This window comes from Leptosomus discolor, chromosome 18 (genome assembly GCF_034619465.1).
Source record: "Leptosomus discolor isolate bLepDis1 chromosome 18, bLepDis1.hap2, whole genome shotgun sequence".
Taxonomy (NCBI): Eukaryota; Metazoa; Chordata; class Aves; order Leptosomiformes; family Leptosomidae; genus Leptosomus; species Leptosomus discolor.
Window position 1 is genome coordinate 3,358,804 of NC_141408.1, and position 26,481 is coordinate 3,385,284.

The 26,481-nt window shown below is 51.4% G+C and overlaps 1 protein-coding gene across 5 annotated transcripts in view; it reads right to left on the minus strand.

Annotated features, from left to right (window-relative positions):
* Nucleotides 1-361: 361 nt before the first annotated feature.
* Nucleotides 362-26,481, minus strand: part of CUX1 (cut like homeobox 1) — a 283,475-nt gene continuing 257,355 nt past the window's right edge. For all 5 annotated transcript variants that reach the window (XM_086475312.1, XM_086475311.1, XM_086475313.1 and 2 more), the window contains 9 exons: nucleotides 11,644-11,780; nucleotides 11,113-11,179; nucleotides 9,844-9,956; nucleotides 9,063-9,179; nucleotides 6,702-6,785; nucleotides 6,123-6,179; nucleotides 2,993-3,073; nucleotides 1,054-1,118; nucleotides 362-570 (listed from right to left, as the gene is read on the minus strand). In XM_086475312.1, the coding sequence (XP_086331438.1) occupies nucleotides 510-570; nucleotides 1,054-1,118; nucleotides 2,993-3,073; nucleotides 6,123-6,179; nucleotides 6,702-6,785; nucleotides 9,063-9,179; nucleotides 9,844-9,956; nucleotides 11,113-11,179; nucleotides 11,644-11,780 (782 nt within the window). In that variant the 3' untranslated portion in view covers nucleotides 362-509. The remainder of the gene's footprint in view (nucleotides 571-1,053; nucleotides 1,119-2,992; nucleotides 3,074-6,122; nucleotides 6,180-6,701; nucleotides 6,786-9,062; nucleotides 9,180-9,843; nucleotides 9,957-11,112; nucleotides 11,180-11,643; nucleotides 11,781-26,481) is intronic.

Sequence of the window (26,481 nt, forward strand, 5' to 3'; positions counted from 1 at the left end):
GCTTGCTCCGGCAGAGCCTGACGGGACTGCTTGCTTTCTGATAACTCAATAAACTCGAGTAAAAATATGAATTCTCAAATATCACAACACTTGAAAATGCAAGTCTGGGAGGTTGTTTCCCCTCCTTGCCCCATTTTCTAGCTAAACTGAATCCAGCCAGTGTCGTGCTGGACCTGAAACAGGATGGAAAGTGAGATTGCATCTAAGAAGAGTACCTCTTATATTGCATTTTTCATATATTTTGGTGAAGATTGAGCTCTCTGGCTCATCAGGAGGACACAGGCCTCCTCCAGGGAGGGAGGCCGGGTTGGAAATGCCGTGTCCTGCAAAACGACTCTCTGTTAGATGAGGCTTTTGATTTCCAAGGGGGGGAAGCGGGGGGGCAATCATGGCCTCCACCCTACAAAGCAGAAAGCAAAGCTGTAGCGAAGTGGCTGGCAGGGAGCGAAGGGACAGATCGTGCTGCGGGACGACAGGGGAGCCAGCACCCCCGGGGTCGCGTCCATCCGTCACTGCCACATGTTGCCCGCGTCCCCGTTCTCGTGGAACTTGTGGAGGTGGTCGGCGTACCTGGGGAAAGGGCACAGCCTCGTGAACTCACGGCCAGCGCTGAAGCACTTCAGCGGCCGAGCAGGAGCCGCTGCGTAGCTGCGTGCTGGCCGTGGCAGTTAGCACCACGCTCTCCTCCAGCCACGGGCAGCAGCGCCCGGGAGCTGCTCAGGGCGTCTGGAGTCAAGGCAGGGGCCTGATCCTGGTCTCCAGGCTTTAGCAGGCTTCCCTGCCGGGCAAGAACCGCTCACGGGGAGGGGTTTGGAAAACACCTGACTGAAGACAGGCGGTTGTCTTGCTCTGGGCACTTTTTCTGTCCCCCCCACCCTCCTTGGATTAAAAGGGTTTAAAACCCAACTAACCACTCTCGTTTGCAGGACACAGGTGCACCAAGCGGTGCCCCAAAAAATCTGCTGCAAACCACCAGGCGCTGCCCACCGAACCCGGGTGGACGACGCTCCCGAACCCCAGGGCCGGGCTGACCCAGCGCACCCCGACACCCACTTCTTGGCGCAGTACGCGGCGCAGTCCCTTCCCACGCTCTCGCTCCAGGCCGTTTTGTACAGCACCTGCGGAGCAAGAAACACAATCAGCTCCGCTTTCGCCTGCCCACCTCTGCCCGCCCTGGCAGCAGCCCGTGTCGCCGCCGTGCCATCCCGTCCCTGCCCTCGCGTCCGCCCGTGAAATCTCTGCTGCAGCATTTTGCGGACGCCCGTGGCTTTTGCACCTCAAGCAGAGACCTAAAGCGATGCTCTGGGTAAAATCAGTTTTGCAACCTTGCGGAGAAACCCGGCGTGTATCTCGGGGGGTTGCCCTCGGGATGGTCAGGGTGACCTTTTCCAGCAGGTTTTTACGGCCGGGGCAGCGCTGCCGCAGCTGCGGTGGTTTGGGGCAAGGCGGGCGTGCTCGAGGCTGCACACGGAGGGAGATGTGGGTTTGGCACAGGCTTAAGGAAGCTCACTGCTCGGTTTGGCTTTTCTTTCCCTTCGTGCCACTGGGTTTCCATTTCAAAGCTGAGGTCCGAGGAAGCAGGGAGGTTTTGGAAAGAGGGAGAAGCCCTCCTGCCCCAGGCAGATGCATTCAAGCCTTGGGGATCTGTAAGCCATTGTCATCACCAGGGAAATAGTCTTAACTCCACCAACATCCATCAGCGGGCCTCCAAACCAGTGTTACTTGAAACCACAACAGGCAGAAGGCCGCGGGCGGGAAGGGGTGAAGGCAGCGCTGTCTCCTGGGATCAGCAGCGAAGCCATCGCTCCACCGGGGATGGAGGAGCCGGGGGTTTGTTCAGTCCCCGTTGGACACACGGTGCGTGCCCAGCCCAGGCAGCGCCGGGTGCTGGATTTCAGGCCCTTTTGTGTCTAGATGAAGTAGAGTCATTCCACCTATGTATTATTTCTGAATTCACTTTTCTTTTTTAGGTTAGAGCTTTAAAATTTAATGATGTTTAACGTTTTATTTTCTTTTGCTCCTTTCCTCACCAAAATATCACAAAGTCAGTTTTACTTTGAGAAGATCAGGATAGAAGTATCGTTCTGATTTGTCTTTCATCTTGCTTCATTGTTTAATTATTGATTATTTGGTTGGTTGAGTTTTTTTCCCCTGAAATGATAAATAAACTCCCAGACAGCATGCAAGGATATAGGAGGAGTTTGCACCATACAATCGACTCCCAGGGGATTTGGGCTGGCTCAAGTCTCTGCTTCTGACCAACTGCTACTTCTCTACTTCCAACCCTAATGTACAGTTGTGAAAATCTGAAAACTAGAGAAAACCAGGGCAACAGAGCAAGTAGGAAACACAAGGAGAGCCAGATCTCGCACAGCATAATGCAGATCCAGAGCTCATCACCTGGAGAGGCAGCGAACACAACGAGCTCCACCGTGCAGGAGGTTAAGGGAGGTACCCAGAAATAGGAAGGTGGAATTGCACGCGGTCTGGAAAGAGGTAATATGGGATCACGGGGATGTATTTTATTCCTAAAACTGCTTACGGTAGCAGCTTCACAATAATTAACCACAATTTTGCTGCCTGACGAGCAGTGGGCTTGCCTGCCTGCGTGTGGTGATGGGGAACCAGACCCGCACGCAACTACGCCAAACACCCTGGGAGCTCCCGGCACGGCGGCACCAGGGCCCCACAGCTGTTTCCAGGGACGACATGAAGACACGGGCAGCTCCCAGCTCCGGCCCTCGGGCCAGCCCATGCCCGCCCGAGGGTGGCCATCCCTGCCCTGTGAAGCCGCGCGGGATACGGATTGGCACGTACGTGTCTGTGCTGAGCTGCTCTGCCCACGCTCCCAGCCGGTGCCTCCGGAGCCGGTGATACACCAGCTGCAACGCACTTGCTTGGCATAATATTTCAAAAAAGCAGGAATTCCCCCTGGATGGGATCCTTGCTGATTATTGGGGTGCCCTCCCCACCCCGTGGCCCCCGTACTTACCAGGAAGACAAGGCAGTGAAGGAACAGGGTGTAGAAGAAGGCAACGGTACGAGCTGTCTTGTTGGAGAGGATGAGCCGCCCCTGCAGCAAGAGTAAAACGGAAAAAATCCCATTTGAATGCAGGTCAGTGGAAACCAGCCCTCCCCACACACAGGCTGGGAGAGACCCTGGCCGAGACTGGGGGCCCTGGTTCTGCTAGACCCTACGTAAACCTGCGGGTGAGGTGGGATGCTCTGCCTCCCATCTGTGCCCATCTCTGAGCAGCTGGTCACCTTCAAGGTGACTGCCACAAGTCACCTGTGCTCTCAGCCCAAAATTGCCCAAATCAAGGTGAATTCCGGGCTGTGAACTGCAGGGTTTCCCCCATTGAAACCTCTCTTGCGAGTTTGTTTCGAGCCACCTTCACCCCAGCTTCCTCCACCGGCTCTGCCCGCTCCCCCCACACCAGCCCTGCCTCAGTGCCCACCTGCAGTTCAGCGCTGTTCTGGAGAGAAACCCCAGCAGTAATTAAGTCTCGCACATTTTTAATTCATCAGCTCGAAGAACTTGTGATTTGCAGCCTTCCCTCGCCGCCTCCTCGGCAGGGCGGCTGAGCAAACGCTGCGCTGGTGTCCCCAAAGGTGCCCTGCCTGCACCCCAGCTCTGTTGCAGGACCCCAGGAATGACCCAGAGGACAGTTTTGTAGCCAGACCTGCAGCGAGGTGGAGCCGCCCAAGCGCGCTTTCGGGGGGGACACCCTGCACCCTGGGGTTTGTACGCTCCTCCTGCTCCTGGCGTCCCTCCCTGGGAACCTCCAGCCGGCTCAGCCTAAAGCAACCACGGTCCCGTGCCATGGCTCTGGCCCCACCGGCAGCAAAGAGCTGGCAAACTGGGATTAAAGGCTTGGTATAGCGTGGAGCCCCCAGCTTCGGCAGCGGCGAGGCTGGGCGCTTGCCAAGAGCCACGTACTCCCTCTGCCAGGCTGCAGGGACGGCTGAGCACCTTGGGAAATGTAACCTCTCCAGGGCGTCAGTCCCTGCTGGGCTGTTGGTTTTAGGGGAGCTGCGTGCTGGAGCCCTGGCTGCTCTCCCCAGTAACAGGAGAGCTCCCTTCCTGCTGCATGGGGGAGGTTTGTAGCTGGACCTGGTGGTCCGGGCAGGTCCCTGGGGTCCCACAGCTTGCCTGGCTGCCCTTCCTACTTGTCACAGACATCTGCCTTTAAGAGAGGTCTTCACCCTGCCTTGCTCACCCACAAGCACAGCTCTCAGGCGCATGCTGCCTCCTCCCCATGCCTGTCCCCAGCAGCACGGCTGGGTACCACAGCGGGAGAGGCCACAAGGTTGAGGAGCATCAAGGGCCCTTGGGAAGGAACGCAGCACTGCTCGGGCTAAAGCCAAGCTTTTGGAGAGCAACTGTGAAAAAAAATTCCTTGGGCATCTTCTAAAACCTCATCAGTAACCTGGTCTGCAGGTTTACCTGTTTCTCTGGCTCTGCAAGGTCTGTCCTGAGAGATTTACCCTTTGCCAGTCCTGTGCCAGCCCACAGAGATGTCCGAGCTCACTGGCTACCAGAAACCCTGCGGGGCTGGGCTATGTCGTGCTCCAACCCCTCATTTTGGAGAGGTCACTGAACAGCAGCCAGACCCTGCTGATGTCTGAGCCCTTCTGGCCCAGGACGCTGGAGTCCCGAAGGGAAAATCTTTGAGTCTCTCCCTTCAAGAGAGCCAAAGCCAGGAGTAACCGCAGCCTAGAAAAGCAGCTTAGGAGCCCAGATCCTACCTTCCTACATAGCCAGTTTTTATTCTTGCTGTAAAAGCTGGAGATTCATTATGGACATAAGCACATTCCCCAAACCACCACGCGGGCTTTCCAAAGCTGGCATTAAAACCCACAGATCTCCCACCAAACCACTTCTGGGCTGAAATCTTCTTTGCTATTCACGGCCATGGCGGAGGCTGCTGTAACAAACAAGATTATGTTCTTAAATATTCCCAAGGAATAACTCCCCTAAGTCAGTTTTTTTGTAAACGCCTTTCATTAATTCTCCGTGGTGCTGGCACGCCACCCAATCCATATTCATGTTGGCATTTGCTTGGTTTTTATGCAAATGACAACTTTGCCTTTATTACAAGAAATTTCTGTATTCTATGGCTGTTGTAGACCAGCAGTCCCACATTAACCTCTGTTATGCTGGATAGCTGGGGGTTAACTCAGCCCAAACCTGACTCTGAGCCTGCTGCTAATGTCACAAATGTAAGGCAGATCTCGACCACATTTTTAGCTCAAAAAGCAGCATTCACCCCTAAGAGACGGCAGCCAAAGCCCTCCTGCCCGCCATGGCTCAGGAGAGGACCCTCTGCTGCTGCAGACACCAGCAGCTCCCCAATATTTTCCCCGATGCCTTTTTGGAAGGAAGAAGCAGAGCAGGAAGGGTCAGGGCTCAGGAAGAGGTTTTTTCCTGCAGAGCACAATAAGAAGCCACCGTGCGCCCGAGGACGCTGCGTCGTGCGAGGCAGAGCAGCTCCCCTGGAGTGGGACCCTTCGCAGCCCGCCGCACGCCTGCTCCCCATCCCATGGGGTGCTGGGGCTCTCTGGGCAAGGGGAATCAGGCTGAGGTGGCCCTGTCAGCACACTGTTTGCCCCCAGGCCAGCCCTCGGCTGGGGGTGCAGTGCTGAGCCCCCCCAGCCGGGTTACGAACTGGAGGAGAGGTGCTTCCCGCAGCCCATCGCATCCCCCTCCCAGTACTGCCCTGGGGGAGCCACGGGCATGGCCGGGGGGAGCCAGTGGTTCACGGCGATCCTCTGAGACACACGCTGTCCCCAGGCTCCTGGGTCCTGCCCTGACACCGCAGTGGCCTGGGCTGTGGCATCACTGGCCGGGTTGGACCTGGGTCACCTGCTCCAGCCAGGCTCCCCTGGGATGCCGTGGGACGGAGTTGGGGAAAGGGGAAGGAAAGGGCAAGGAGCAAAGCAAGTTCTCCTAAACCGAGCCCTGGTGTGGCCCCGGCATGGTCTGCACCCCTGCCCGGGGGAAGCAGGGACCGGCTCTGCCCCCTACCCAGGGCCCAGCGCAGCAGCAGCACTCCCAGTCCAGGCGCTGGGCTAAAAACCTCTTGTCATCCCCTGTGGCTCGGCAGGCGCAGCCCACTCACCATGCTCAGCGTGGCTTTATCCCAGGGACTGAGGCTCAGGTACTTCCGCTGGCGTTCCTGCAAGCAAACGGTACAAGAAGCTGCTTTTGAGGCTCCAAGAGCTGATTTAGGGTTTGCAAACCAGGGAAGGAGCTCTGTGCCCTGGGGATGCCCCCACTCCCCCATACACACAGCCACAGGGGACACCGTGTGGGCACAATGACTTTTTTTTCCTTTTCCTTTTTTCTTTTATTTTTTCAAAGTCAATGGCATCCAAGTGTGTTTTATGCTTTCAGAGCACTGTCCCTGGATTTCATCCAGGCAGTGAAACAATTTCCCCAAGAGGTCTCATTTTCTGGCTGCTCCTTCCCTTCGACATGCCGGGTCCACCTTGCTGCGAGCAAAACCAGAACCGCGCCAGCGCACCGGCTCGCCGCCGGCAGCATGCTGCAAAGCCCCTTTCCGCCCCGCGCCGGGCAGCGCCGTGCTCTGCAACGCCGCAGCGGGGCCCGCTGAGTCCTACCCCAGCTGCTGGAGGTGACGATCCCATGGCAGAAGAAGGGGCTGATGTGGAAAGAAGGTGCTGGGGGCTTTTCATACCTTCCTGCTGAAGGAGGAGAAGGGGTCCAGGCGCTCTTCGTACTGGGAGGAGTAGCGCTGCTCGGTGTCGTCCCTGCTGCTGCCCTGTGGGAGCCAAGGCAGGGTGAGAGCCAGCAGGTGCTGGGCTGGCGTACCTGCCTGGACCTATCCCCCCACCCTGGTGCAAGCGGTGTATGGACCCCCAGCACAGGGCCACAGCAGCCCCCTGGTTCCCTTGAGCTGCTCGTTTGGAGGACACGACCCCCAAAGCGTGCAGCAGCCCAGCCCAGAGCTGACCTGCGGGGGTGGCAGCATCCCTTCAGAAAGGAGAAGCACAACAGGAGCTGTTTAACAAAGTCCTTTGTTCCATGCAGACTCCATCCGTGTGTCCCTAATTTTTGCCCTTTCCATGAATTAATTGTCATCTGTGTCACCCCAGAGAGCTCACCTGGAAACACCCAGGCTAGTGCAAATCCCACTCTGAATCCCTTTGCTGCTGGGCCAGGTAAGAGGGAGGCAACGGTTTAGGAGGAGGAAATCGTTGTTTAAACATACAGCTATTATTAACTGGGCAAAGGGCAAGGAAAATGAAGGAAACTCCTTCAAAGAAGTGAAAGATTTAGGTCAGTTCAGGCAGGCTGGGTTTTAAACTTCTCCCAGGACAGAGAGCCCCAGGGATGCTCACGCAGCCTGTGCATCCCTACTCCTCCTTTCTCCTACGCTACCTCTGCCAGTCACAAGAACTGCAGATTGCACATCATTCCGACCCAAAACCAGCCTGGAAATGGCACGTGCTGTCACCAGGCACGCTCACGATCTCTGGTGCAAGCCCTGGTGCCCAGCTACGTGGGCTGCACGTCCCTGCTCAAGGGCTCCGGTGCTAATCCACCTCTCTCCCCCAGCACCGCGCCTTCTCCAGCTCTGCCCCGCCAGCACGGTGCTGCTGACATTTACCGAGGTCTTTCTGGACCCGTTACCACGTGCTGCCGGTTGTCCTCCCGCCCGGCCACCCCGGCACGCTGGCCGGTGGCTCCGTTTCACCGCGGGTAAACCCCGCGGCACACAGACCTTTAGCAAATATGCCCTTACGCGCCGCAATACGATCCTCGGGTCACCGCACAGGCAGAAGCCAGCGATGAGACCAGCTCCCAATTTAGGGGCGACGAATTCACTATAGCCTGGCCTTATTGAATGATCTTCGGTGATTATTTTTAACGTGTCACATGCCCGATTAGGTGGTGAATTATGCAATCCCCCGTGCTGCTGCGTCGAAGGCTTTTGCTCTTTAGATCATGCGAATGGCATCCAGGGGTTGCCTTGTGGCGGCAGATAAACATGGATATGATCTTCCACGGGAGAAACAGGCAAAAATGTCAGAGAGGCCGACCCAGCGTCATCACTGAGCCATAAATAAAAGAACCAAATAAGGTCCTTCACGGCTGTAGGAGATTCCCATCCCTGAATGCTTTTAAAATGTCCATCAATAAAACGGACTCGGTGCAGCCAGTACGGAAAGGCAGCAGCTTCGGGGCAGGATGGCAGGGCAGGCAGCAGGCAGGGCGAGGGGCCAGCGTTCAAAGCGACGGCCCTTCCCTGGCCCTTGTCACCTTCGCCGTTACAAGGAAAGCCCGAGGTCGCAGCAGCCCAGCTCCGACTGAAGAAGTGGGTGCAACTGGAATCTCCCCGGGCTGCAGCCTGACCCGCTTGGGAAAACCCCAGGGCTTCACAGGGATGAAACCCCCGAGGGACATGGCCTGAGCAGAGCAGGTTGCAGCAAAGTCTGTGTGTGTCCCACCCCCCAGCCTCCTCTTGGCATTACTGGGATGGGTTTGGGCTGGTTTCTGCACTTTTGTGGACAGTCCCTGGCTGCACAAGGGAATGGGAAGCCGAACAGCTCTCTCTGCTAGCCACAAGAAATTCAGGGTGGTGGGGAATGAGCATAGGTATGACAGGATGGATTCTTTTTCAGGCTCTAACTCCCGAGATTTATTGCAGAAGGTCCCAATTTAACCACTTGCTGCCTGGTCGGGCAGGAGCATCCATGACTTGCCCACTGGAGCATCATGCTGCTGGCAGTGAGCATCAAAGGGGTTTGTAGCAGCTCTTTCGGGGAGGAAATCTGAGCTTCTGGCATCAAAGATGGCAGACACCCTTCAGCACAGTTAAAAACTACTTTCCTGGCAGACAGGCTGGGTACCTGCTCCTCTAGATAGAGCACAGCACCCTTTTTCACCCCGATTAGCTCCAACTTTCTAACTTTCATGCAAGGTGCATGTGGGTAACGTGCCATTTCCCCGTTGCTCCCGTACACACAGGGGAATGGTCTGTGTCTGGGGTCTGTCTGTCCGTGTGAACGCAGCCGGAGGCCGGCTGGCCACTCACCCGGCCAGGGTAGCTCTGCAGGAACTTGATCTTCTCGTAGAGCTTGATGTTGTCGGCTCTCAGGTTGTCCAGCTCGCTCTGCAGGGCGTGCACCGTGCGCTGCATCAGGCGGTTCTCCTGCGTGGGGGGAGCAAGGGGCCGTTAGCAGCGAGGCCAGGGGTAGGACGGGATCTAACCGGGTGGGAGGCAGAAGCGGGGTTGATTTGGCACATCCTGCTGGGGCTCAGTCTCCTCTTAATAATTAAAATCCCACCACTTTGAATTAAAATTGCTCTCCAATTAAAATTGTCCCAGCTGCTGCTGAATGGGGCTCCCAGTCCCAAACCATTAACGAACCTGATCCCCCCATGGCTAAAGAAGGGCTGGGGCAGCCAAGGTGGCCGTGGGTGGCTTTGGGCTGAGACCTGGCCCCTCAGGAAGCGCAAAGCCAACCTGCTGACTTTGAAGAGGTCATTTTGAGCTGTACTTCAGTTTGTAGAGCTATGGGGTTTTTACCCCACACCACATTCCCTGCGTGCTTCTTACATGGCACCCCCAAACGCCGTGCCGGACAGCCAAGGACGCCTGCAAGGTGACTGGGATTTGGACCTGTCCTTGAACTGGAGCAACACCAATGGGCCGGGGGAGGCTTTGCTCCTGCTAACAGCAGGGTATATTTTTCTCTTGCTTGCCATGGTGCTGCCTGCGTTGCGCTGACAAATTCCCTGCAGGCCACTGAAGCAGCCGGCTCCAGGCTGCAGGTCCTGCAGCCCCCGCCAGCCGCCCTCCCCGCCCGACGTACCCCCTCCAGCTCCTGGTTCCTGGCCCGGAAGCGTTCCCTCTGGCTGGAGATGATGGAGAGGAGTGAGTCCACCTGCCCCTCGGGGAACGAGGTGCTGGGGGACGGCGGGTGACCTGCAGACAAGGCTTGGCATGAGAGATGGCCTGGCAGACGCCCACCATCCACCCCAGAGCAAGCCCCACTTTGACACCGCGGGACCCCAGGGGCACCCAGGCAGATGAACTCCTTTGTGCATCCGTTACAGCGAGGGCTTGTTTTTGTGCTTTTTTATTTCATTTTTCGGGACTGAATCAGGTTCACTCCCCAGGGACAACCAACCGCATTATTTGGTGCAACCTGTGGCTGCCTTTTCGTGACTCCAACCCTCCCAGTCCCTGCCAGTCTCCCCCGTAGCTTCTCCAGCAGCCGTAGCCCCAAGAAAAGACCCAGTGACACAACCACCCCCTCCACGTACTCTTCTCTCCCCTGCCCCTCCTTGCAAGTCACATTTTGTACTTTCTCCTCCTTCAGCCATCCCAGCAAAGCAGGGGCTGCTCGCCCGCAGCCATCACCAGCTTGCCGTGCCCTTTTTGTGGGTGCCTCATGCAGCTGCACCCCACGATGGGGCTCTGACAGTGCCCAGGGGTCGGCTGTGGCCATCCCTCCCCACTCTGCCTTCCCGGCAGCGGGAGGCATCCACGGCCAAGGAGAAATACATCCCCGGGGCCATGACTCAACCGGCTGCACAGAGGAGCTATTCATAGTGTGGGATGGGTGGCTGCAGGTTGTTTGGCTTGGTGGGGCTGTTGCTGTGATATTGTTTATCATGTGTTTTCAAAACCTTTCAAAACAAAAAACAACCAAAAAAAAAAGAAAAAAAGGAAAGGAAGTGGGTTTTCTTCCAGAGGAGCCAAGCGTCGTTATTTGTTTGATTCATTTTCTCCTGCAGATCTCGGTGCAGGAGCCAACGTAAAGGAAACGTTGAGCTTGCTGGCTCTGGAGGGGGTTTGGTGTGGAAAGCACAGGAGTTAAAGCACAGGGTGTTTGGTTCAGCCTGGGTTCACCGGCTTGGCACGGAGCTGGGCCCGGCACGGCTGCACCGCCTCGGGAGCAGCTGGAGGACCGGCAAACCGTGCCAAGCGTGGAAACCCCATCACTGACGCTGATGAAGGAGGCACCGAGCAGGTGACTTCTGCACCTGCTTAGGAGCATCCTCAAGCCACTGACCCTGGAGCAGTGACGGCCCTGCCCACGGCACCAGGACCTTGGGGCATGGCCCCTGCCTCTCACCGTAAAACAGTGCTGTGGCCTCCTTGATGGGCTCAGGTATCTTCTCAAGGCTGGGAACAGCTGCACCCTGGGCAGTAGAGACAGAAGGAATTAAGCGTCTCCCACCCACCTGAAGGTGCCTGGTCAAAGCAAACCCCCCCTGGGTCCTGCTACCACCCCGGAACCCACAGCCTCGTGGGAAGCATTGCTCCCCAACAGGCGCTCTGCAAGGATCAAGACTGAGACAACATGGAGAGGCTGGTGTTCAACCCTCAGATCCCATCCTTTCCCTGGGAAGGAGGAGGGCTGGCCTGTTGCTGGGTGCCACCACTGTCACCCCCACTCCCACCCCAGCACCATCCCATTGCATGGGAACAACGCAACCCTCTGCTGTGTGAGTCGTGAGAAAGAAAGAAAAACAAGAAAAAAAAAAACAGGAGAAGATAAAACAAGGCTCATGCCTGCTGTTGGTCCCTCCATCAGCGATGGTCAACCCCTGGGGCCATTTTGAGCAGTCCCTGCTGGGAGCCGAGCACCGTGGGTCAGGCTTACCTCCGCATCTGGGCGCTGCATGGCGGACAGGGCCTGGATGGTGCTGAGGTCGTGTTCCAGCTTGGCGATGAGCTCCTTCTGGCCAGCCAGCGTGGACACGGCCTCCGTCAACTGGATCTGCAGTTCTGCGCAGCGCACTGCAAAACAGAGCCAGGGCTGTCACCCAGGGGTGGCCCAAACCCCCAAGTTTTGCCAAGGGGACACCAAAAAGCTGAGAAACCCCCACCTGGAGCACCAAAGCCAACTCACACACAGGCAGAAACCCCATTTTCTCCCTATTTCTGGGGGCAGCAGGAGGGATGACATCAGCAGTCCCTGCTCCGCTCCAGGCAAAGGGGACCTGGGGTCCGGCCCACCTCGGCCATGCCCCAGTGCGGGCAGCCGTCCCTGGTGGGACTGGCATCACGTCCCAGTGGCAGCAGCAACACGAGCGGGCAGCTGCTTGCACTGGCACGGCTGCAAGGTATTTTTGGTGACCCAGGGGTACCTGGCAGCATCCTGGCTGGGCAGAGCAGGAGAACCTGGAGAGGGATAAGGGGAGCTGAGCCCACAAAGTGATCCCCAGGTCTGGTCTGCACAGAAAAGGCGCGATGGAGGAGGCTCCGGGTGGCACGACCCTCGACAGGCACGCACACGGCGAATGGCTGCCACGGGGGTTGGAGCAGGGTGGGGGACACCTCCCAGGAGGGTCTCAGGTGGGACCAATCCTGCCCCCAGGCGCTGGGTGAGGCTGAGCAGTCCCCCCACACCCCCCGGCATCCCCATTTGGCCAATTTTCAACAAATGAACCCTCTTCCCAGTTCCTCCCTCAGAGTAAAACCCACGCCCTAAACCACAAAAGGCACTCGCTGGAATGCTCCAGGAGCAAAACAAAAGCCTCTCGTTCCCCTCATATAACCCCAGCCCAGATGTGAAGCCACGGAGAGACGCGTCGGGGCCAAACCGGAGCTACAGTGGGAGACACAGGAGCAGCACTGCAGGGCAAGCTCCTTTCTCCATTTGCAAACCCATCCTGAAACACAGAGCGCCAGCCCACAGGAGCCCTGTCCTGCAGCTGCCACCTACTCATTTCACCTTTCTCCCTTGTTGCCAGCAACGCCTGGGCCTCCTCCTGGCCACAGAACCCGCTCAGATCAAGGTTCAGACCCTGCGTTTTGCACCTCTTCGCCGCAGGGATGCAGGATACATCCCTCTGCGCCTGGATTTCCAGGTGGGTGAAAGCTCAGGTCCCAGCTGCTCCAGACCCTCCCTGATAATTCCTGTTGTAATTATCCCCTAAATTCCAGACGGCTGGAAGGCAAAAAAAAAATAAAATAAAAAAAAAATTCCTCATTTATCAACAGCCAGGGAGCAAGAAATGCAAAGGCTGCCTGGGAAGCACCGCGCTGGGGGAGAAGCGAGGGCAGACTGTTGCGCCTGCGGGGCCTCCTGCCCTCTCTGAAGACTTCAGACGAGAGGTGCAAAGCGTGCGCAGCTCAATTCCAGCGCGCCCCGTCCTGCCGGGCTGGGAGCCACCCCGTGCACCCCAAAACCGGCTGCAGAGGGGGGGGGTCCTTGCACGGGATGCCCCGCAGAGCCTGGCTGGGAGGGTTGGACTCAGGGCAGTAGCGATGGAGGCTTGACCGAAGTCCCACCCGAAGCCAAAGCTGCTTTCCCACCAAGGGACTTTGGCAGTGCCAGTTTCCTCCCTTTTTGTCACAAATGCAGTTCCTACGTTACCCGTAAGGGGCCACGCCTGCCTGCAGCAAAAGGGGGGTGACACCACACATGGCCGTATTTAATTTTTCCCCCCACCTGTTTGCATTTTATAGGCCCCAAATGAAAGGCCGAGGGAAGAACCAGGAGCAGCTGTGATAAGGTGCAGTCCCACTGGAGGTCAGTGTTTCTCCAGAAATGGGGAATCACCGCCTGCTCCCGAAACATGGGTGGCCCGATGCAAAAATACTTGCATTAACGAGATTTGGAAAGAAGAAAAACCTCTTCCCTTCGGTTAATTATTTAATTGGCTGTCTCTTTAAATTGCGTTAAAATGTAATTGGGAAGCTATTACCAGCCAAACATGGGCTGTGGGGCCCGATTCTGCACAAGGCAACCCTGATGGTCACGCAAAGGGCCCGACGCCGCTGCTGGCGTGCCTGGGCTGCACCATGCCGTGGAGGGCTGGCTGGGGTGGGACACCTTCCCCTGCCTCCCGCCCTGCCCAGAAAACCCTCTGCGGAACCGAGCTTTGGCATCCTGCTGAAGGAGACCCACGCCCTGGATCCCAGCTCCTGAGCTTCTCTCTTAAATGACCTTTTTTTGCTTTTGAGTTACACGGACTGATTTTTTCAGTTGGCTTAGGAGAAAAAAGTCTGTTCTAAAGTAAGCTGTGTCCTTCCTTCCCTCGGGTTTCACCGCCTCAGCATTGACCAGTCTTCTACAAACCATCCATGAAACCAGAAAAGACTGGAAGCATGTCTAACACCAAAAGCAATCAAAATGCATGGAGCTTCTCTCTCATCTTCCCTTCAGTATCTCTTTTCACTGTTGTTTTTTGGTGTGGGTTTTTTTTTTTAATCATAACTTTCTCTTTTCAAAGGGGCAGTGGCCACCCACAAGCTCATCACTTCTCTGCCAGTGACTCTTCACCTCCAGCAGCGGGTGGATGGCTCTCCCAGGACAGCAGGTCAGTTTGAGCACTGACATCGAGCAAAAGAAAACCTGCCTTTGTCTTCTGTAAGCTGCTGTGCTGGAAAGCCCTTCTCTGACCCCTCAGATCTGCAAATACCTCAAAAGCTGCGGAAGACAGAGAGGTACTGCAGAAGATAACAGGATGAAGAAGGTGAACCTCTGGGGAAACTGGGATTTTAAACAACGTATCTTTAGCCTCAAACTCCATCGTTTCTGAATTTGAGGCAAGGGAGAAACCAGGCCTGACATTGCCATCACCTCACGAAGAAAAGCGATGAAGTGCAGCAACTGGGCAAGCCAACACTGGCAGAAGTCCCCTGCCTTGCCTGGTGCCTCACTCCAGTGCTGCTTGGCACAGGCAGGTCTGGGTTTTTTTCCTGTCTGAAACACAGAAAACAAGAAGCTGAGACTGGAGCATTACTGAAATATATCTTCTGCTTTCCTGGGAAGGTGGCAGAGCAGATGAGAGCTGGACTATAGAGTTTTGCGTGGGGCACTTGTGAAGTCCCCAGATAGCTGTTGGCTGGGTGAACTCTCCTTCTTGATCAGGGTTTTCTTAATTCAAATTCCCCATGACACCGATCCTAAATCCCTGAGCTTTTGTTTGTCCTGGCTGGCCAATAACACCTCGGTCATTAAAACAGTTTCTGTGAACAGGCTCCCAGGAGTTTGGGAGGAACCAGCTGCAACAAACACAGGGCGAAGAGCAAGTCCCCAGTGCAACCACTGACCTTTGGCTGCCAACCATTGAACTTGGGCTAGCACCTTAACAGCCCATCCGGACCCTCCTGGGGAATCCTGGGCTTGAAGAGAAGCACCTTTCAGGACAACAATCAGCCACCAGCCTCTTCCCACACACCCTACATGACTGGCCAAACCTTCAAGTCTTTTCTGTATCACGGAACATGTGGCCCGATGAAATGCCCAACATGAGTGGGGAGGGGGATCAGGCCCTCTGCTAGGAACCAACCACTTTGCAAAAGACTGGTCATCCGTCAGGAGTATTTGTAAGGCTCTTGAAAAGCATCGTATCTTGCCCAAAACTGAATGAGCGATTAGAAGGGGCCCCTGCTCAAAGAGGATGCTGTAAAGAAGATGTCTGTTCTGGGAAGTCTAAACGTACCTCCAACCCAGTGCCCGAGGAGCACAGCCCCAGATGGCATTGCCATGGCACGCGTGTCTCTGAAAACACGCAAAGTGCCTGCGCAGACAGGCCACGCGGCGAGAGACAAAGGCATCTCACGCAGAGAAGAAACAAAATGGTCCTAAGCTGAGAAGAAAAAATTTAGAGGAATCTCACACTTCCTTCAGTGTGGATAGCCCCATCAGTCTCACACTCCTCCAAAGCTGCAAGTTAAAATCCTTGTGGTGAATATCAAGGAAAAAACGCCCCGGAGGCCCAGGCTCCATGGGCACGTTCGCGGGGAGCACCGAGCCCAGCAGATGTAGGGGCTCATCGGGAGCGCCTGCGAGACAGCGAGCCCAGCGCTGTCACGGAGCAACAGCAACTTTGACTCCTGTAACAAGCCCCAGCAATTGGACTCCCTTGGCAAATCATCCAAAATAAACAGCATCTGTTTTCACAGATGGAGAAAATTAAGACATACTAGCAACTTAGTTTGAAGTTATAAGGCCAGACATAAATAAATGAGAGGCAATCTTTCCATAAGATGGTGGCTCGATTACTGAGGATACAGACAGATGAATAAATCACCTTGGGGTGAGATAGGCTGTAACTTGCTACACATCCATGAGACCGGAGTAACTGCTCATGTGTATCCTCTGAGCCCGAAGGAAATCAGAGGTAAATGGTATTGCTGAAGGGATCTGGAGGGCAGGAGCACACACATGGGCAGTTACTGCAAATTAGCTGGTGCTTTCTGCAAGTTCACACCCTGATTTGCCTTACGGTAACTTTTTAATCTCCCTCCACTACTGTCTGGCCTCCTTGGATTTACATAACTGTAAAAAAATAAGAAAACAAGCAGAGAAATGATGTGGCATGCTAGGAGCTTGCTTTGAAAAACTATCCTCTCAGAAGTCAACTGAAGTGCATTGAAACCCACTACTTCAAAGGTTTGAAGACTATTTTATTGACTGGAAGGAAGATGATGGTAAGATAACTACATCTTGGAGTACCTTGACATGAAGGCTGAGAAACCCAGGCACAAAGCTGGAGACTCCCTCAACACAAACACTGGTGTTTGAGCATGCCAGGACGAGGAGTGGGAGCCAAAGGAAGAAGCAGGAAACTGGGTCTGCCACGAGTCCTGTGACTTTTCCACCTTGTTCACCCTTTCCCCAGGCTGGGCCGCTCTGGTTAATGACTGGGTTGCTGTGGGCAGTTACTTACAAGTTGAAATGGTCATTCTTCCCCCTGCAGAAATAAATGCTGAGGCTTTTTGGCATCTCTCTCCCATGAGCCTTTTCAAGCCAACAAAGTCTTACCCCCGGTTCTACCTGCTGCCAGAGCTCCCAGGTACTAAGGCACAATTTCAGCCTCTTGAAGTACTTGGCACTCAGCTTTTAAGGAAGTCTGAAAAACACAGTGCTGTTATTGCCCAAAGTCCTGCTCCCTTCCAGGAGCATCAAAGCAAGATGACTTGACTCTGCGCTTTGTAGCTGAAGGGGTGAATGGGGCACCGTCCGTAAGTTGCAGATTGAGTCCTGGATGAGCCAAGTGATTTCCTCTGTCCTGTGTTCCATCTATGAAGACGTCAAGGAAGAAAGATCTGAGCCAAAAATCCTTCCCGCAACAAGAAGGTTGTCAAAGGCCTTTCAGTGTTGCACATCTCAATGGTTCTAGTTCCGTCTTGACCTTTTCACAGAGCAGAACAGCATTTCTGCATGGTCCAGAGTTGCGTGGGAGGCATTCAGTCTCTCTTAACTTCATACAAAGCCTTTTCCTTGGGGCCACCATTGCTGTGAGCTGTCAGCAGGCTGAGAAACAGGACAAGGTGCAATGGAATGACTGAACATTTCTTTTCTACAAGGCATCAGAGCCCTGTCTCTCATAGTAGAGTCCTCTGTGGTGCAAATCTGTTCACAGATAAAGCCCAACTGAGCCATCTCCTGAGGTCCACCTCACCTCACATAAAGCCACGAAGAATCATCACCATCACCCAAAGGGCATATATTCATCCAAGAATCTCCCCAGAGTGAATTAAGATATTGGAGATCAAGTGCTCCAGAGACCCTGTCAACACTACAGAAGTCACACAAGAACCAGGCTTTTGGGACATTTTAAAGCAACCTCTCTAGAAATCGCCAGAGAGGAAGGAAAGGTCTGTCAGCTCCAAGAGCACCCGAGTAGCCAAAATGCCTGGATTATGTTATTCTGGGAACCATCTCGCCCTGCAACTTTGCTTATGGGTAGCAATCAGGCTGTGTTTGTTTATCACCTCTGTAACTGCTGCAAGACTATTCTCCAATCAGAGCTTCTGCAAGCTTTCTAAAAGGGTGAAAAAGAAAGCAGATGATGAAAAGAAAGGGATGACAAAATCTCTAAAAGCCACCTGCAACTCCTAGCACAATCTACCTAGCCTTTAGCCACAGCTACCAGCCCTGGAAAAGCTCCAAGGATGAAGGGATGAGGTTGCTCTGCAGATACAGAGACTGTAAGAGAAGCCATCAAGAACCTTCAGTGACATCCTTCAGGGATGTACGCAGAAGATGTGCAGTCCTAGATGCCAAGGGCTGGGACTGGCACCAGTGAAGGCAGCAAGAACAACCCTTCTCATTTTTACTTTTGTGTGCTGTCAAAAAGACAAGGAAAAATAGGGCAGCAGAAAGCAGATCACATCCAACACCCTAAGGACAAAATTTGAGACTCCATCTGCCCGAGTGACAAAGGGTTGGGAGCACAGGGAGAAGACCTCTCACCCGCGCTCCCATGCTCACTACGTAGGCATCCTTCTTCGAGTTCCCCGCAGCCCTTTTCAGCAGTGCCCTTAGCTACATCTGTGAAAGCGGCCTTGGGGAAGAGCAGAAGGAGCTACCAAACCACCGCGAGATGAGTGCGCACCCCGCAGCAGCTCACTACCCAGCTCTCTGCGCTTCTCTGCCAGCAGAGGAGGTGCAGGCAAGATTGCTGCTCCCCCCCCTCCTTTTCTCCCTTTCTTTTCACATTCTGCGGGCCTGCCGGGAAGGGAGGGTTTGAAGGATTTCTCCTTCCCTTTCCTCCTGGCCCAGCCACTCCAAAATAAACAGCCCCCAGCAAAGAAACACAGTATCGCTTAATAAATTCACCCTGTAAGGATAGAGATTTCATAGAAGAACAGATTATTTCCAAGGGTACTAAGATAATTACATGGGTAACTAGGAAGAGTTCAAGAAAACAGTTTGAATTTTCTTATCAGTTTCCCATAGCCTGTAGCAAAAAGAAAATAAAATGCTCTGCTGTAATCAAATCATGCTTTCTGAAGCCCTCTGTTGGCAAGCACACAATTTCTTCACCACTTCCATTAAAACAGAAAGAAGAAAATGAGAGTGTTTCAAAGTGGAAAGCAGCGGAGCCCCAAAGCACCACGTCAGCTGCCCATGGTATGTTCTCACCTGGTGGAAACAAGATGCCATGGGGAAAAATACCCCCCTTCCCCCCGAAAGGCAAACTACCTCTTGCCAACTGTGGGGCAGGACCCATGGCCAGCACCAGAGGTGCTCACAACTTATTCCTGCACCTAAGGATACAACAAACCACGATGTCGCCCATTAACTCAGCAAATGCCTGTAACACTCCCTGTGTAAAACCTCACTCGTGCTACAGCATCTGACGCCAGAAGCAGCTCTTTACCAGCAGGAACAGTGGTGACACACAGGTATGCACCAGTGCCAACCAGTAAGGGTCTATATGGGAACACACGGCACGCACTTTTTCTGAAAAGGTTTTCGACATCCTTTTGAAGATCTACCAATGAAGCCATAATGGAAGACCCAGCTATCTCCATGGAAGACCACGAGTAACAGCTCCTGACTACTGAGATGCATCCTTGTGGTTTTTGTTGCCTTCCCAAAACCGAACTTGTGGAGATTTAGGCTTGAGAGGACAGTCTGGTTTTATCCTGGATGCATGCTCCTGAGCTACAATGAACCCTCTCCAGCTTCTTCTGTACCAGGGCTGTGCTTTCACAAGTATAATGCAGCATCTTTCGCTTACGACCACGTGTGATTTTAGCATTTCAGTGCCAGTACCTACCACCATACCTAAAGAAAAGTGCAGGTTATAAACATACAAATTAACCAACTTGAGTCATAGCACTTTAAAAGTGTAGATGTTTAGTATCAAGCTAAAAACCATTAGGATCAAATCACTTGAAGTAATGCCACATACAGCAATCAACAGTTTGACCAGTCATTAAAAAGTAGAGGAAACAACCCAACAGTTAAACCTAGAACCTTTACATCATGTGCAACAACCTGTCACAGGTGTTTCAGAAGCAGAAAACACACAAAGAAATGAAGGCATTAAATAGCATTTTCGATCCATTTTGAAGAGTATCCCACCCACTCCTGCAGAACTAATCACACCTAAGGACGGCCAAGACACCGCAGAACACAAGCGCTGACTCGGGCGAAGCGCTGCACCGCACCGGGGTGCCCGAGCGTGACACCAGCTGGACGGATCCCGGCAACGGCTGGAAGGGAGGGAGCGCGCTGGGCAAGCCCAGCCCAGCTCCCTGCTCTCCGGGACAGCCAGCTACCTTCTGGGACAGACCTACAGCACACTTCCAGCCTGGCCCTCCAAAACTCCTCCTGCCACATTGAGCATACCCTTTTCAACAGGCAACTCAGCCCCCAAGGAGGCACACAACACCCGAGCTTACAGCCTGGCAGGAAAAATATGTAAGATACGGACTGCGGGAGACGATGCAAGTAAAGGTAGGTCCCTCAAAACAACCTCCAATTCACAATTCAAAAACCAGACACGAGCACGCCAGGTAAAACAGCAGCACGCAGGCAAGCACACACACACACAGGCTCTACCTGAAACCCAGAGTATTCCAGCTAGAGATTTATTCTACTAGTTTTTAAAATACAATTCCACCGATGGATTACTACATCTGTTCCTGACCAAATTCTAGACTCTGTAAACACTGAGGATATTTATAGGAACATCATCTCAGAAGGCAGTAGAAGAGGAATTTATATAAAGTATCTGTAAAAATAAACAGTGAGCCAAATATCTGGGAGAGTTCTTTCACATTTTCATTTTTTAATCTAAAGCATTTCTGACCTCAGACAACGTCTTTAATAAAATCTTTTTAAACTAGCTAATATATTGTTATGGTACTCAAAACAACCCCCCTGGCAGTCTCAGACCCAAAATACATCTTTTCTGTCCATGAAGCCAGGTGTCCACCTCCTGCTGACCACAGCACGAATCATCACACTTGAATTTCACTGAAAAAAGGATAGGTTGGAAATCTGACACTTCAATATTCAAGGTACTGAAAACACTCCCCCCCCCGCCTCAAAAGTGATACATGAAAAGTACATTTTCCTCCCCTGGCCAAACACAAATCCCCACCAAACCAACCCAGCCCCTTCAGTCCCCTGGCCAGCACTGAAACAGAACCACCAATGTAAATGTTTGCTGCTTGGACTCAGGTCTCACTTTAATAAAGACAGCCCACGCGTAATTGTGTTTGTATAAAAGATATTTACTTCAATTATCACACCTAGGGTGCTAGTGAATAATAATAATAATAATACATCGTGTGAGTTTCATACAGTGATATTGCTTCTCCATATCATATAGGGACCGTTGTACAGTGCTGAGAACAAACATTATATGGCTAACCAAACAAAGACAGAAGAAACAATGCCATTCTGCTGACGGAGGGAGCGCTGCCCTGCTACTGCCAGCCATATAAACTCTTACTTTTATGTTTAAACAAATACCAAGAAATAAAATGTTACAAAAGATGAGTCACAGCAACACAATGTGGGCTTCTCAAAGCTACTTGTACAAAAAAATGACACTTTTTTTTTGGTCAATTGGGTCTTTGTGAGGATTTTTTTTTTTTTTTTTTTAAATCTGTGATTGTGAATATAACAAACAAGCTCTAAAAACATCTAAGACTTAGTGCGTTACAGAAAAAATATAAAATACTGCTAAAAATGTAAGACACCACAATACACTGGGGTAAAAACTGAGCTTATTATTAAAAAAAAAAAAAAAAGTTCTCAGGAAAAAGTACACCACTTTCTGTTTGAGTTCATCTTGTGCTGTGTTAGTAGTCGGGGCATTTCAAAGGTCTGCCCATTATCATGGCAAGTAGTTATTGCACAAATGCAAAGAGTTAATTTTTTAATAAAAAAATGAAAAGGGACATGAGGGAAACAATTAAAAAAAAAAAAAAAAGAAAAGAACATTTCCCCCCCCCAGCCAGCCTCCATCTGCTTTGGAATTCGCGTCCAAATCCGTACATTTGACATTCTCGCAGCATTTCGAGCGAGCGGGGCGCGCGGTGCCCACCTTCGGAAAAGGAAGGGTAGAAAATGCTTTTCAACACAGAAATGCATAGAGTATTCTGACAGGAACAGCCTTTTCGTTTCGCAGACGTTATCCAATCGTTACCGTAGGGCTTTTTTTGTTTGGGTTGGGTTTTTTTTTTTTTTCTTTCAGACTACACCAGAAGGAAAGAACCTCACGTGGGAAATTCATCTGATGGTTTTTAGTGGGACACCCTCGAAAGGCAAAGTGCAAATTTGCTTCCAAATCCACAGAAGTGGTGATGTGCCCTGCAACTAGCTCAGCACCTTCCACCTTGGCCCACGGCAAGGTTTTGTGGCGGGGCCGGCTGGTTCGGTGCTGCCCGGAGGCCCCTCGCATCGTCCCTCGCGCAGACACGCGCTCCCCTGCGCCCAGCACGGGGCGGTTCTGGCGCCACGGGTTTCAGTTTGGCTCGCGCAGCTTTTCGCTCGCCCAGTGTCACCCAGCCAGGGACAGCCTGTCTGAACGGGTTTCGACACTGCAAGAAAACTAAGCGACTCCTCCGTGAAAAAGATCAATTCACAACGTGTATTGCCAGAGTTCACACCAGGAAAAGTTGCTGCTGCACAAGGTGGTTTCTTTTTTTTTTTTTTTTTTTTTTTTTTTTGTGGTTTTTGTGTTGGTTTTGTTTTTTTTTTTTCCTTGACCAACTTCGAATGAGAAGAAAATCAGCTCTGAATTCAGAAATTCAAACATATGCCAACAAAGATGAACATCACAGGAAACCAGTCTCTCAGTTTAAATGAACACTCGTGAGTAAATCGCAACGTACTTTGACAAAGGGGCACTGCATCTTCATGAAATTCTCAGTAGAGGCTCTAGGAGGCTAAGGGTATTTTCTCTCTCTGTATATTTTAAGTCTCTTCTCTCACAACTGAGGCTTCTTATTCTCAGTCCTAAATTATTTTAAAACTATTTAAATAATATTATTTATTAGGCATTTAGATAAAATACTTTTTTTTTTTTTTTAAAAAAAAAATGATTGCTCTAGAAAACACAACAGGGGCACAATGATATGGATACTACGGCGAGCCGACACCACCCCGCTCCATTGCTACGACAGCCCAAACTTTCTCCAACGTCCGTTTAGGGGATATGTATACTCCTGTTGTGTTTGTATCAAACAAAAACAAACCTCAAAAAAGAAACTGTTAAAATTAATCTCATAAATAGGAAATATTAGATTGCTTTCCTAATTACAAACCACCTGTATGTATTTCACCTTATGATGCTGTAGAGAGAGCAAGCTTGAAAAACAACACACAAGCACGGGTAAGGGCTGAGGATGCCGGTGGGGGAAAGCCTGTTCATTACAAATCCAAATCCAGACTGGAATGACCTTACAGTGCCTTGCCACCCAGAGACAAGGCGGCCCTGGGCACGGACACAAGACAGCAGGTACTGCTAACGGCACAGAGGACACGGTCGCAGTTCGTGACGGCTGAAGTCCACGAGTGTTTCCTGAACGCTGACAGACCTACGAGTACGCCGTCTGGGAACGAGCCTTACGAGCATGAACGGGCGATGTGGACCTTCCAACCCAAGACCCCACCATGCTGCTGGAGCCAAACCCGAGGGATATGTTTTTTTTTTTTTTTTTTTTCCCCAGAAACCTGAATTCTCCTAAACTAGAGCTCGCGCTCGCCTGCGTTTGGTGGCTGGGACACGGACCTCCGAAGGCCGAGCGAGAGTTTCTATTGCACAAAGCCTGAACGCACAGTGTTTGAAGTGCTCGTTAGCCAAGGGGCTGCTCATGCCGGGCCACTGGAACGCTCCTCGGGCGGTGTTTGCTTCCCCCCCCTCCCCAAATGAAAAGCGGCTGTGAATGCTGCAATCTAGATCACTGTGCTTTAGATTATTCTCCTCAAAGAGATTAGGAAAAATAAGGCACATAGCTTTCCAAGTACAGAAAGTTTGTTAAATCGTAGATTTTAGGAAAGTAGCAAAACCTAAAAACTTAATGGGAAATGCAGTAACACACAGGATTTTGATGACAGGCCTACTGAATGGAATTAAAATAATTTCAAGCTAAACTAAAATCTTCCTCCCACTCACCCGAAAAAAAACGATCCATGATCTCCATCTCTCTAGAGGAGGCAAGAAGGAAATGGAAGCCCTGACCAAGTGAAAAGAAGAGTATGATACAGATGTGACCTTGCTTATTCCCCGCACACCTCCTTTACGAACTAGATGCTCGAGTACTCCCTGTACAGCCCGTACCAGCATCCAGAGGTAACTAGGTACTTTGGAAACACTTTTAAAGCTAGTAATAATTTACCCACATATAAATAATACGTCAAAATAGCACTAGGGGTTTAATGTAAGCTAACAAAAGCCAGAGAAGTCTGATTGAAACACTGATTGTAGAAAATATTTTTTGTAGTTACTTGGACAGAAGATTGTACTTCAGAGCAAGTTAAGTGACAAGTTTTATTTCTTCTCCTGAAAACACAGACACTCGTCTTCTAAGAGGAACTGCATACCAGAGAATTTCTATCTTATTCCTACGAATATTTGAATTTTCAGCTTAGGGAGAGCGAGAATGAACTGCTTGCTCTAATTCAACACTTGGCTTAATTTACTCATCAGCTGTTTTTGTGATTGGTTGAAATCTATCTTTCCTGTTCACCTTCCCGCTCCACAAAGATGTAAGAAAGCGTATTTTACATGTGCAAATACCTGGCCCATTAACTTCCCACAGGCCGTGTTGACCAACTGCTACAGGATGCTGCAAGTCAAGGTTTGACCCTTCCTTTCAAATGACTTGGCTTTTGCACATCTCAGACCCTTGGCATTATTTCTATGTATTCCGAACGTGATCTTCCCCCTCCTCGTTAGCTAAACCCGCCTGTCTCAAACAGTCCAACCTCTCAGATGGCGAAGGGGAACTTATCTAACAAGTGGGAAAATGGCATCCTCTACGCATTAAAATACATATTGGTTTTAAGCCCTCACTCACCTACACCCCAAACGACTTCACAAATTTAGCTGTAGCAATTCTACTGCACCATAAAGACCAAGCACGCAGGTGCTACACATACAGAGGGGCTTTTCCATACTGGAATCATGGACAAACAGACACTGAACAACTCCTAAAAATGCATATTAATTACCCGCATAGACAGAAGAGGAAAATGCAACTTAACGCCATTATTTTTGTTATCAATAGAGAGATTGCGCTGCTATGAACATCACCACACAATTATGGAGTAACCATGGAAAAAGCAGGTATGTCACCATAACAGTAGGGAATTCCTGGCATGACTCTCCATTTCCAAGGACCTTTGGATGAAGACTATACTACGTAGTACAAATATCTCTAAAGTTCAATGAAAAAGTCAAAGACACGATGTCATGGGGACTTTAGGCATCTACTTCTGCTGTACTCTTTCCTGCACTATGTCACCACGGTTAAATATTCAGTCATTCTCTGCACTTGGCTGCTTCAAAATACGAACAAACTGAAATGGTACTATGAAACCAACCATTTCAGTAACAAGAAATCTATAGAACTGTGGCAAAAATCTAACATCACTGTGAGTAAAGCAAGCTGGAAAAATGGCAGCAATTGTCCTTCATTGAATAGGTGGACAAGGAAAACTAAAATAATCTCAACCATTTTTTAAAAGGAGGCATTTCCTTTTAATGCACTTCAGTGCCAGAACATGTTTGTGAATAGCTACAAAAATCAAGCCCAGGAATCAGATCAGGTTTTTTCCATTCACACACTGTAGAAACACAGACATCATCGAGGACTTTGGATTTGACACGGAGTGCCCAGGTTTTGGGAAGAGCAGGCGTGATGCCTCCGCCAGTCCCTGGCTGTACCAGAGGATGCTGGTGAGGAGGCTCACTAACAAAGCTCAATGAATGTTCTTCTTCAACTGGAAAATGACCTTATGACTAAAGACTTATATTAAATATACCACAGTACCGCCTGGCTGGGGGGGAACTGCCCCTGAGGAGAGAGATGGCACCACTCACATACCTGTTTTTAAGGCTTTTTGAAAACTTAAGTGCACAGGCCTAACGCTAACCTTCTCCTAAAAGATAAACTTCACCTTCAGAGCATAAAACCTTTTTATCCTTGCATATTAATAGGGTAGGGTATAGTACATGACCTGGTCATGTAGGACAAATCAGTCTCTAGGCATAGCATAAATGGCTTTTCTTGCTATAAAGTTCATTATTAACTATATTTTATACATGGCATAGCCAATATATCCCATAAAAGAGACGGGGAGGAAAGAACAAATTAGTGAAATAATATTTCTACGTTTAGAGCTCAAATACATATGTGAAGGAGACTGGGACTGCTGCGTCACTTTTCAAACTACGAAGGTTGACCCACAAAAGAAATTCAGATCTCGTGCTTTCCATGCCAGGGATTCTCCTTGCAACGTAAAACCATCCAGCAAGACGCTGGGAAACAAAGTCTTTTGTTCGTACAGACTTCTAAAATCCTCTATTATTTTTTTTTTTCAAATAAGTTGATTGTATATGCAACACAAGGGAAGAGAAGGTTGACGTTCAAACAGTGGGGCAGCAGAAAGTGCAAGGCGAAGCCGCAGGCCAACACGGGCGTGCATACTGCTTTGCAGCTCTGTTATCTGCGGGTTAAATTTAGGAAAACGAGGCTATAAGCAGCTTGTCTCACCAGGGCCAGAACTGCC